This window comes from Ranitomeya imitator, chromosome 3 (genome assembly GCF_032444005.1).
Source record: "Ranitomeya imitator isolate aRanImi1 chromosome 3, aRanImi1.pri, whole genome shotgun sequence".
Classification (NCBI taxonomy): Eukaryota; Metazoa; Chordata; class Amphibia; order Anura; family Dendrobatidae; genus Ranitomeya; species Ranitomeya imitator.
The window spans coordinates 97,011,198-97,023,415 of NC_091284.1; the positions used below are offsets into that span (position 1 = coordinate 97,011,198).

Sequence of the window (12,218 nt, forward strand, 5' to 3'; positions counted from 1 at the left end):
GCGCTAAACGGATTTCCCTAACGCAATGTGAACCTAGCCTTAGGCAAAAATAATAAAATTTTAAAAAATGTATTTATTTCCATTTTCCCATTAGGGTTAGGGCTAGGGCTAGGGTTAGGACTAGGGTTAGGGTTTGGATTACATTTGCGGTTGGGATTAGAATTAGGGGTGTGTCAGGGTTAGGTGTGTGGTTAGGGTTACCTTTGGGATTAGGGTTAGGGGTGCGTTTGGATTAGGGTTTCAGTTATAATTGGGGAGTTTCCACTGTTCAGGCACATCAGGGGCTCTCCAAACGCGACATGGTGTCCGATCTCAATTCCAGCCAATTCTGCGTTGAAAAAGTAAAACAGTGCTCCTTCCCTTCCGAGCTCTCCCGTGTGCCCAAACAGGAGTTTACCCCCACATATGGGGTATCAGCGTACTCAGGACAAATTGGACAACAACTTTTGGGGTCCAATTTATCCTGTTACCCTTGTGAAAATACAAAACAGGGGGCTAAAAATCATTTTTGTGAAAAAAAAAAAAAAAAAAGGAATTTTTTTTTCACGGCTCCGCGTTATAAACTGTAGTGAAACTCTTGGGGGTTTAAAGTTCTCTCAACACATCTAGATAAGTTCCTTGGGAGGTCTAGTTTCCAATATGGGGTCACTTGTGGGGGGTTTGTACTGTTTGGGTACATCAGGGGCTCTGCAAATGCAACGTGACGCCTGCAGACCAATCCATCTAAGTCTGCATTCCAAATGGCGCTCCTTCCATTCCGAGCTCTGCCATGCGCCCAAACAGTGGTTCCCCCCCCATATATGGGGTATCAGCGTAATCAGGACAAATTGGACAACAACATTTGGGGTCCAATTTATTCTGTTACCCTTGTAAAAATACAAAGCTGGAGGCTAAAAAATCATATTTGTGAAAAAAAAAATTATTTTCACGGCTCTGCGTTATAAACTGTAGTGAAACACTTGGGGGTTCAAAGCTCTCAAAACACATCTAGATAAGTTCCTTAGGGGGTCTACTTTCCAAAATGGTGTCACTTGTGAGGGTTTCAAATGTTTAGGCACATCAGGGGCTCTCCAAACGCAACATGGCGTCCCATCTCAATTCCAGTCAATTTTGCATTGAAAAGTCAAATGGCGCTCCTTTCCTTCTGAGCTCTTCCATGCGCCCAAACAGTGGTTTACCCCCACATATGGGGTATCGTCGCACCCAGGACAAATTGCACAACAACTTTTGTGGTCTACTTTCTTCTCTTACCCTTGGGAAAATAAAAAATTTGGGGCGAAAAGATCATTTTTGTGAAAAAATATGATTTTTTTTATTTTTATGGCTCTGCATTATAAACTTCTGTGAAGCACTTGGTGGGTCAAAGTGGTCACCACACATCTAGATAAGTTCCTTAAGAGGTCTACTTTCCAAAATGGTGTCACTTGTGGGGGGTTTCAATGTTTAGGCACATGAGGGGCTCTCCAAACGCAACATGGCGTCCCATCTCAATTCCTGTCAATTTTGTATTGAAAAGTCAAATGGCGCTCCTTTCCTTCTGAGCTCTGCCATGCGCCCAAACAGTGGTTTACCCCCACATATGGGGTATCAACGTACTCAGGACAAATAGCACAACAACTTTTGGCATCCATTTTATCCTGTTACCCTTGGTAAAATAAAACAAATTGGAGCTTAAATAAATTTTGTGTGAAAAAAAGTTAAATGTTAATTTTTATTTAAACATTCCAAAAATTCCTGTGAAACCCCTGAAGGGTTAATAAACTTCTTGAATGTGGTTTTGAGCACCTTGAGGGGTGCAGTTTTTAGAATGGTGTCACACTTGGGTATTTTCTATCATATAGACCCCTCAAAATGACTTCAAATGAGATGTGGTCCCTAAAAAAAAAATGGTGTTGTAAAAATGAGAAATTGCTGGTCAACTTTTAACCCTTATAACACCCTAACAAAAAAAAATTTTGGTTCCAAAATTGTGCTGATGTAAAGTAGACATGTGGGAAATGTTACTTATTAAGTATTTTGTGTGACATATCTCTGTGATTTAAGGGCATAAAAATTTAAAGTTGGAAAATTGCGAAATTTTCAAAATTTTCGCCAAATTTCCATTTTTTTCACAAATAAACGCAAGTTATATCGAATAAATTTTACCACTACCATGAAGTACAATATGTCACGAGAAAACAATGTCAGAATCGCCAAGATCCGTTAAAGCGTTCCAGAGTTATAACCTCATAAAGGGACAGTGGTCAGAATTGTACAAATTGGCCCGGTCATTAACGTGCAAACCACCCTCGGGGCTTAAGGGGTTAACATGGGGGCACTCTGGATGTATTTTTTTTATTCGATGTTACCACATCTTTCTAAGGACCAATTTATTACCCCTATTCTATATTATCTTGTGTAGTAGAGATGGGTTGTAAGCCTCAGGCTGGATTTTATGAGTCTGTAAGCCACTGCTTCTTTTGCATGGGATTTTTACACATTTGTTGATTGTATGTTACACCCATAGAGATTATACTGCATAGCCTGACTACTTTACCCCGACATGTAAACTCACAATAGAACCAGTAATTGCATTTAATTCCACTGGGCTGCCTGCTTTTATTTCACCTGCAGTACTTGTATAAGAAAAAAAAAACTCTCCACGTTGAGTGGGTAATGACCACCAGGTAATGGCACCGCCACTTGAGCAGTTTAGAGGCTGAAGGTGTGATGAATGCGGGAGGACACACATGAGAATGCATTGCCCTCTATGTGCAGTGGTTAATCAGAGCTCGCTGGGCACGTATAAATCACTTTATTGCTCTGTATGTGAGCGGGCGCCGAGGATTCCCTGCTCTAGAGCTCATCACCGAGAGATTCATGACGGTAGGGTTCTTCTGCAGTGCATAGGGTAACATTACTCTGCTGCACTCGCTAAAAGTTATTTATGTTCTTATGTTCATAGCCGTGCTTCCAATCTTTTATATGTGCGGTTTAAATACTGGATGAGGCTTTTACTAGCTGGCAGAGAAAGTGTACTTTGTGTAAAGCGCCATCCATTTGCCCAGTTTATTATAGATATGCAAAGCTCTGACTTATCTCTTTTTTATTTTATTCTTTTTTTATTATTTTTTCTACGTTTGCTTGTTGCCTTTAATATTGTAGCTGATAGCAGGCGTAAGTGAATATGCAGAAGCTAATTCTTATTATTCTTCCTGAAATGAGCTGCTGCTGAAATCCTCTGTGGATGCGTGCCAGCTAGAGAACGTTTCACACGCGACATTATCCTTTTTTTTCTGTAATTTTGCCTGTAATCCTGTACCGTTGTGTTCTCTTTGTTACTTTTGGCAGAGCCCTGAAATCCAGCCAACATTCCCTGTGCTCCATCATGATCGTGGACACCCCAGGCTTTCAGAACCCAGATCTGGTAAAACAGGGACGTGGTGCTACTTTTGAGGAGCTTTGTCACAACTATGCACAGGAGAGATTACAAGCCCTGTTCCATGAGAAGACTTTTGCGCAGGAACTTGAGAGATATAAAGAGGTATTGGCATTGCACGCGTGGGACCCACTGAACACAAGTCACAATTTAGGCTCATCCCGTACTTGACGCTATATACCAAACTGAAGGTCATCCTAGTGCATGTGAATGAAGACTTCTTGAATTTGCATGGGGCTGGTTTTATGAAACTCTAATGTAGTTTTCTTTTCCCATGAAGGTTGTATTTGACCTTCATGTAAAGTGACACATTTTTTGGGCTGTCAGATGGATGAGACTAGTCAACAGGTGTCCTTAGCCTCACAACACAATACGACAGTTACATGTTGTAAAAGTACATTAGATTTAGTGTTCATCTTGCATAGTGCTGCTGTCTCTGACTTATTTTCCTTTTTTCTATCATGAATGGTAAATTGCTACAAAAAAGCCACATTAGGGCAGATTTACTATTTAGAATGTGCCAGAATTCTGGTGCACGTGCCATGCCCTACATTCTTAAGGGTAATCAATCTGTCAGTAGGATGAACCCTCCTAAGCCTTCTATATGGACCTGTAGGTCACAGAAAGCTGCATAAAATGATACCTTTATATCTGCAATACGATGTCTTATTCCAGAGAACTTCACGTTTTTCTTATCTATAAATGAGCTGTTCAGGGCTATGGGCCGGACACTGATCCCCCTGATAATCTGCCTCCTGAGCTTATCTTTAATAAAAGCATTGTGATGTGTAATGGCTGCTTTCTGCTCTCCAGATCTCACTGCAGAGCTGTGTGTGGTTATAACTAACACATCTGCAGGTTCCTCTCCGCTTCCGTCTCACAGGCAGACAGGGATGAAATATAGCAGAGCTGTGAGAGCTGCAGCGAATGTGTTTAAGGAGACAAAGTTCCGTTCCTATTGTCTGTGTTAGTGACATGTCTCCTACTGGTAAAGCCCCTTTTCATATAAATTAATCTCTGGAGGCAGACTCTCAGGGAGTTTTGTATCCAGCCCATAGCCCTGAACAGCAAATCTAACTATAAGAAAAACCTGAATATCTCTGGAATAAGACATCAGATATCAAGGTATCACTTTATACATCTTCCTATGACCTGCATGCCCATATAGACGGCTTAAGAGGTTTGATTCAGCTGACAGATTCCCTTTTAAAGGGTTGTCCACTATTTGGAGAAAGCCTTTTTAATGCTGTAGTTTTCCTTGTAAAATAAAAAACCTTCTACTCTTCCACATCCACGATGTTGGTGCTGGGCCTGTGGTGCTCATGTGACATTGTTATGTCATGTGAAGACTGCAACAACTCAGAGGCCATTAATGAGTCTCTTCACTCACACTTGGCTCTGGTGAAATTCTGATTTAAGACAAAAGTTTGAGAAAAGCAGTCAACCAGTGGCCGTGTATTGACCACAGTGATCACATAGCATAACAATGTCACGTGAGCCCAAGGTGGCCCCGATGCTGATACTGCAGAAACAGCATCTGTGCGGGAGGTGAGTATAAGGCTTTTTACTTTATATGGGGGATTACAGCATTTAGGACAGCATTTAACTTTTTTTTTTTTCATCCAATAAGAAGTATGGCTCAATATGACTTGATGCGAAATTGTAAAAGAAAAAAAAAATGTCTAAAGAAAGCCTACCAAAATGGGAGGTGTAAAGTTAAACTAAAGATTTGCCAAATTTATGCATCATGAGCCAGTGATAAAGTTGGTGCATCTGGTTTAATTTTTAGCTAATGTTGAGACTTTTTTTTAGAATTAAATTTGTGTCATTGGGTTACAAGTATTGGCGCCCAGGTCACTTACTTGTATCTCTAATGTATATGCTACTTTTTAGCAAGGACATTTGGCTTTCCCAAGTCTTGCAAATCATTGCTTTAGCCTATGCATTCCATATGTATGCCATGTGAGGTCTGGCTCCAGTTTAAAGGGTTTTTTCAATATTGCAAGTTATTCCATACCCATAGGTTAGGGGACAGCTTGCTGATTTTTTTTAATTTTAATTTTTAATTTTTTTTTGGGGGGGGGAGGGGGTGTCTAACTGCTGTGAATGCCTGCGATCCTCCTGAGAACAAGGCTCTGTAATGGAAGGATGTGCCCTGTAGAGCCCTGTCTTGAATAGAGTGAAGTGCACGTTCTCGGCATTCATTGTCTTAAGGATCTACCAGAGAAATCTGAGTACAGCACTTAGCTATTTCAGGCAGTCCCGTAGACAATGAACATAGAGGAGGTCAAGCACGTTCCCCTCTGCTCCGTCACACAGGGGAGCAAATCCCTGTTCTCTGGATCGCCGACCTATACTACGGATAGGGGCTAACTTGTAAGGCTACGTTCAGACTAGCGTTGCGCGCTGCTGCGTCGGCGACGCAACGCACAACGCACAAAAAAACGCGGCAAAACGCACGCAAAAACGCTGCGTTTTGCGACGCGTGCGTCGTTTTTTGCTGAAAATCGGACGCAAGAAAAATGCAACTTGCTGCGTTTTCTTGGTCCGACGCTAGCGGCAAAAAAGACGCAAGTGTTGCAAAACGCAACACACAAAAACGCATGCGTCCCCCATGTTAAACATAGGGGCGCATGACGCGTGCGTCGCCGCTGCGTCGCCCGACGCTAAGGCGACGCACACTAGCAGAATGCTAGTGTGAATGTAGCTTAATTTTGGGAAAACCCCTTTAAATATTGGAAGCTGATGAGAGATTTGAGTGAAGCTTTTCTCCATACTTTAGCATTCATTAAAGGGATTGTATGAGATCGAAAAAAAACCCAAAGTTGGTTCTTCTAGAAAAACTGTCACTGATGTCTATGGGAGGATTCTGGAATTGCAGCTCGGCGGCGTTTTAGAGAATGTATGTAGTTATGAGGCGCAGTTCCAGACTATGGATCGCAGTGGCAATGTTTTTTTTTTCAGTCTCCTACAACAAGTGTTTAGCATTTTCACTGTAGCTCTCCTGTGTACAGTGCATAATATCCTCCTTCATCATATTTCTAGTTTTTTTTTTTTTGCATTTCACTTTCGATGATTTCTCATTAGTTTAGCCATTAATGATGATCTTATGTAGTCCTACTTTCTTATTCTGTCTGATAGACGTACTGCAATAGTGATCCTTAAATTAAACCTAATTGGTTGAGTGATCCGGTGTAAGGGGTTCCTGCAGCAGCCTGTTTGAAGTTATTAACTCGCTTCCAAACTCTCTTGTTATAATTGCCTCCGCATCACTCCTAGATTGACTCGGCGGCTCTGCCGATGCATTATTCAGAAGAATCACCTTAATGTTATTGCTTTTAGCAAGTTGGATCTTAGCTTGCTGTGTTGCTATTATTTATTATTCATTTTATTACATTATAACTTTATTATTATTACTCCTCTTGGTCCTTTTGTCTGTCAATAGGATCACATATACAAATTGTTAATTTCCTTGGGAGCTTTGTCAGATTGGATCCATGCTGAATCTGACACTTTGCGCAATTGATGCGTGGAGGCTTTATATCACGTATAGGAGCGCAGCGATACCCAACGCACCCTTCTGTAATACTAACCACTAATTAGCTGACTGATCTCTAATGATGTCATAACTTCAATCTTAGTCTCATGTGTACTAATCATTCATCTGTCCCCTCTAGGAGAATATAGAGCTTGCTTTAGATGAGATTGAGTCCAGTACATCTGGCTCAGTAGCTGCTGTAGACCAAGCTTCACATCAAACACTGGTAAGCAAGGCAAGGGATGCCGTAAGTCATAAGGCAATGTTAGAGCCATCATTCGTTTCATGATCTGCAGTGTTATATATACATCATTGTCCTGTAATAAGTGTTAGCGTCAAAAGACAAGTCATTGCACAGTCTGTGTTTCGTACAAATGTTTTGGAACAGGAGTCGGTACAGAAGGTAAGTGGCTTTTTACTGTCCCTGCCAGGAAGAGGTTCTTTTATATCTAGTTGTGAATGATTAATATGTGGAAATGTGTATGAGTAAAATGATTGGCTGCAGAGGTGATATGTGCTTGTTATAAGCGGTCTTGCTGATGTAAACTAAAAGCCCTAAACTATAGGGCATTCAATAGTCCCCTTGGTTTGCTAATATTTCTCCTTGTGGAGAGTGACATGCCGAGCTCGGAATGCCAATGTGTGGAGACTAGTGATGAGCGATTATACTCGTTACTCAAGATTTCCCGAGCACGCTCTGGGGTCCTCCGAGTATTTTTTAGTGCTTGGAGATTTAGTTTTCATCGCCGCAGCTGAATGATTTACATCTGTTAGCCAGCATAAGTACACGTGGGGGTTGCCTGGTTGCTAGGGAATCCCCACATGTAATCAAGCTGGCTAACAGATGTAAATCATTCAGCTGAGGTGAGGAAAACTAAATCTCCGAGCAATAAAAAATACGCGGTGGTCACCCGAGCGTGCTCGGGAAATCTCGAGTAACGAGTATATTCGCTCATCACTAGTGGAGACTTTTCAGCCGTGCAATGGTCCTCTGGAAAATTAAATATACAAATTGCCTCTTCAGAGAGAAGGACTAAAACTTTAGTGGATCCTGGTCAGATGCCTCTAACCCAGCCAAACCAGATGTCACACTTTGCACTGATGAGGGTCAGCACCCCGACCCACGGTGTCTGCAAATTGAGATTCTGGTTTGGCTTTTCTCCCAAGTCATGTGGCAAGGGTCGATGTTGAGTTTTAGGATTTCTACTTTCAATATATGGCGCCAAAGTTCTAGTCCTCCTCCTCTCTGAAGAGGCAGTTTGCATAGTCTAGGCAGCACATGCTCCAAGGAGAGAACCGAAGGCTAAGGGTAACTCTCGCACCTATATCCGCAAACACAGTTGACATACTGTGGATCTTAAACCTGTGGCTTTTTTTCAATTTGCACAGCAGATTATTTTTGCTACATGTGCATGAGGTTTCTTAAAATGTCATGAACTTTGCTTGCACTGTATAACACAGCAGAAAATCCAAAATAGCCAAGTATCGTCAAAATAAACACTGGGCCGGGACGATTCATTGCGACTAGGGATGAGTGAGTGCACTCGTTGCTCGGGTGACCTCCAAGTATTTGTTAGTGTTCGGAGATTAAGTTTTCATCACCTCAGCTGAATGATTTACGGCTACTAGCCAGGCTGAGTGCATGTGGGGGTTGCCTGGTTGCTAGGGAATCCCCACATGTAATCAAACTGTCTCGCAGTCGCAAATCATTCAGCTGCGGCAAGGAAAACTAAATCTCCAAGCAGTCATAAATACTCGGAGACCACCAGCGTGCTCGGGAAAACCCGAGCAACGAGTACACTCACTCATCACTAATTGCGACCTATGCCCAACCAATGAATGTTTTCCCATTCAATTAATGTATTTCCCCCCGCCCCTCCCCCCCCCCCCCCCCCCCGCCAATGAGGAGTACTTGCCATATCATAGGCCGAAAAAATTCCAAGGCAGCCAATTTGGTCTAAGAGGGTATATGTCCCACCACCGAAAGTCTATTTACCTGACTAAAGATTGTTTATCTCCCCATTTTTGTCAATTGTGTGAGTCACAGAGATCATACAGTTTCTTCCTTTTTATAATCTAGTAAGTACTAGGTAATATCCTTATTGTTTTTTTTTCTATAATCTTAGAGCACAGTGTTGTAGGTGTAGTCCAACTAGCTCACTTGACTTTGTGTTCTTTTCAGTACAATCAGTATTTTATCTTTTAGGAGATTATCACTGCAGGACTATATGTCACGTGCCTCCTGGTCCAAACATGCCCCAACACTGGCTGCTTTCTGACAATATGCAGTGACATAGAAAGCTGCCAATCAGTGGTGTGGGCGAGGTTATACGGGGTTCAGCATTCTGAGCTCTGCTAGATTTGCAGCACAGAAAACTGTGATTTATCACAATTGCTGCACCCAGTAAGCTAAGTGACACGTAGCTGAAATCAGGATATCTGCTCCTATATTATGCTGCTGTCGGATTACATAGCAAGAATCTGCTGACCTATCCCTTAACCTGTCAAGAGGGACGTGATTGGGGCAGATTTTTATCATTTGCATTTAAAAATAAATGCGCATATTAATATGACATAAAACTTTTACAGCATTAAACTGCAGAGGTCCTCATTTTCCAGCTGAAAGGAATATAAGTGTATGTTTTTTTTTTTACTTTTTAACAAACCTCGGTTATATGCCCGCATTTCCATATTCCTTTAACATTTCTGTGCATCATTATAAATAGAAGATACGGTATACTTTCATCTGTATAGCTGATGACAATCACAGAGTGGAGTAATATACACTTCTGCCACTTTCTAAGCATTATCCCGTCAAATGCTTTTTGATCCAATCAAACGCGGCTTTTAAATTTATTAGGCATAAAGTGGCAGCGAGTGAGTTTTTCTGACTTGGAGAGATGCTCTAGAGAATGATGATTTTTTTTTTTATTTTTTTATTTTTTTTTACCCTTTTATTTCTTCCTTCCTTTGACTGCTTTGCTTAACTTAAGATTCACATTAATAGGAAAAGTAACTGAAATACTTGCAAAGTTTAATAGAATGTGACAGCAGCCGCATGACTCATAAAAACGTTGACAATAAATGTCTGTGGCTGAAGCTCTTAAGAAGCCGCATTTCAAAGCAGTTCATAAATACCCATATGCTCAGATCTGGCAGGTTCTGCAGCCAAGGTAGAGGCAGGGAGCAGTAAAGCATTTTCACCCAGGAGAGCCTGTTGTGGCTTCATAAATGATTCATCTCCTCCTTATATTTAATTTATATGGTATTTATTCCATCAGGCCTCTAAATAAAGAGGCGTCTGATCCCTTGTTAAAGCAAAATACAATAGGGATGGAAGGAGAAAGTTTGTTTTAAACGCACCTTCGCAAGGACACCGGAAGACAAGCTCTCCGAAATGCCGCTTCTCGGGGGAGATTAGCTGGGTCAGGTAAACTTCTTTCATTCTCAGGCAGCCTGCAGATAAATCTTCTAATGAGAGGAGAGTGTTAGGAAAGCTTCCAAATATGGCATCTTTCTTCAAGGGGAAACACTTTATTTTTTCATTGCTAAGAAGAGTATCCGTGACCTGCTCTGAACAGATCTGGAAGATGCCGAGGTTTCCTGTAGATTGCCTGCATAACAGCCTCGGTGAACGTGCTGGGTCATTTAAAGATCAAAGACAAACTTACTGTACCTTAAAATATTTATTTTGTTAAACGTGTTCAAGTATGTGCTGCTAGGACCGCCATCTTCATGTCTAATGTAGCCTTAAAAATATATATAAAAGACTTATCATTGCTACTTTTGGAGGGAGAACACTTTAATCATAGAAGAAATGCCAATTTCCAACAACCCAATGGCGAAATTTTACTAAAAATATCCAAATTTGCCCAGAGTGCAAAATTCTTTGGGTTGAAAAAAAATTTGAACAAAAGAAAAAGAAAGTAGCAATGGCATTACTAGCACCGAAGATCTGTTTTGGCCTCCTAACCCAACACTCTACGTCCTATAGCACATTCGTGTCCTGGCACAGGCGGCACAAAGACGTGTCTGCAGTGTGAGGACTGTGCCAGTTCTGTGTGCGAAGAAGAGGACCCAGTATCTCAAATTAGGAGAGTATCATTTTTTATTTTTTTTGTGGAAGTTGACAAAACTTTTGTATTGGAACAACACAAAAGAACAGAGAAAAAAGGCAAATGGGTCATAATGCAAAGATTGAGTCAACTTCTCCCCTTTTTATCTGGCTTCAGGTGTGAATTTCATATTGCCCACTCCTGTTACTTGCCACAGGTGAATTTGAGCGTTCATCACACGCTTGAAACAAGGTTGTTTACCCACAATTTTGGAAAGGTGCCAACAAATTTGTCCAGCCCATTTTTTTCGAGTCTTGTGTGATATTATGTCCAATTCCTTTTTTGCTCTTTTTTTTTTTTTGGTGTTTGTTACAATACACATAATACACATACAGGAAATAATCATGAGTATAGCAAAACATGTGTAATTGCAATAATTATCTGGGAGAAATTCCTCATTACCTGGAATGTGATGTAATTTCTTTGTCCAACCTCTTATTTTACATTCTCCGTTGAAGAATAATGTTTACACACACACACATACACACACACACACACACACACACACACACACACACACACACACACACGTAGACAGACGGATGTAGACAGACAGACAGCTGCGGGCTGATATTCATAGCCTACCCAAGAGGCCATGGATGTTGCCCCACCCCTGGCTACAAATACCAGCCGCCCCAGAAATGGCGCATCTGTAAGATGCGCCAATTCCGGCACTTAGCCTCTCTCTTTCCACTGCCCTGTAGCGGTGTCATATGGGGCAATAAGGGGTTAATGTCACCTTTTGATTGTAAAGTTACATTAAGCCCGGTTAGTAATGGAGAGGTGTCAATAAGATACCTATCCATTACTAATCCTATAGTAATGAAAGAGTTAAATAAAGACACAGCCAGAAAACCACGCCTAATTCCCGAAGCCATCAATCACCTGCAAAAAATAATAAATCAACACTATACTCCCTGGTCCGATGCAGTCCAATTAATAACGAATGTCCCACGGCGATCTCCCCTATAGAGCTATCACATCAGGAGATGTTACAGCTCTATAGGCCTCCAGTGGCACACTGACAGGAGACAATGGCTCCTGCAGTGTTATCACTGAGGATTCAATGGCCTCTCACTTTACGGCACTGCTGCGTGAAAATTTTCCCATGCAGCAGTGCCGCAAGTGACAATATAAACTTTACTGT

At 41.4% G+C, this 12,218-nt stretch overlaps 2 protein-coding genes across 9 annotated transcripts in view; one reads left to right on the plus strand and one right to left on the minus strand.

Annotated features, from left to right (window-relative positions):
* CRYBA1 (crystallin beta A1) overlaps positions 1-12,218 on the minus strand; it is a 426,252-nt gene that overhangs the window by 404,349 nt on the left and 9,685 nt on the right. The gene's annotated exons all lie outside the window — the stretch shown is intronic.
* Positions 1-12,218, plus strand: part of MYO18A (myosin XVIIIA) — a 420,009-nt gene that overhangs the window by 212,412 nt on the left and 195,379 nt on the right. For all 8 annotated transcript variants that reach the window (XM_069761190.1, XM_069761191.1, XM_069761193.1 and 5 more), the window contains 2 exons: positions 3,331-3,523; positions 7,096-7,182. In XM_069761190.1, coding sequence (XP_069617291.1) covers positions 3,331-3,523; positions 7,096-7,182 — 280 coding nt within the window. The remainder of the gene's footprint in view (positions 1-3,330; positions 3,524-7,095; positions 7,183-12,218) is intronic.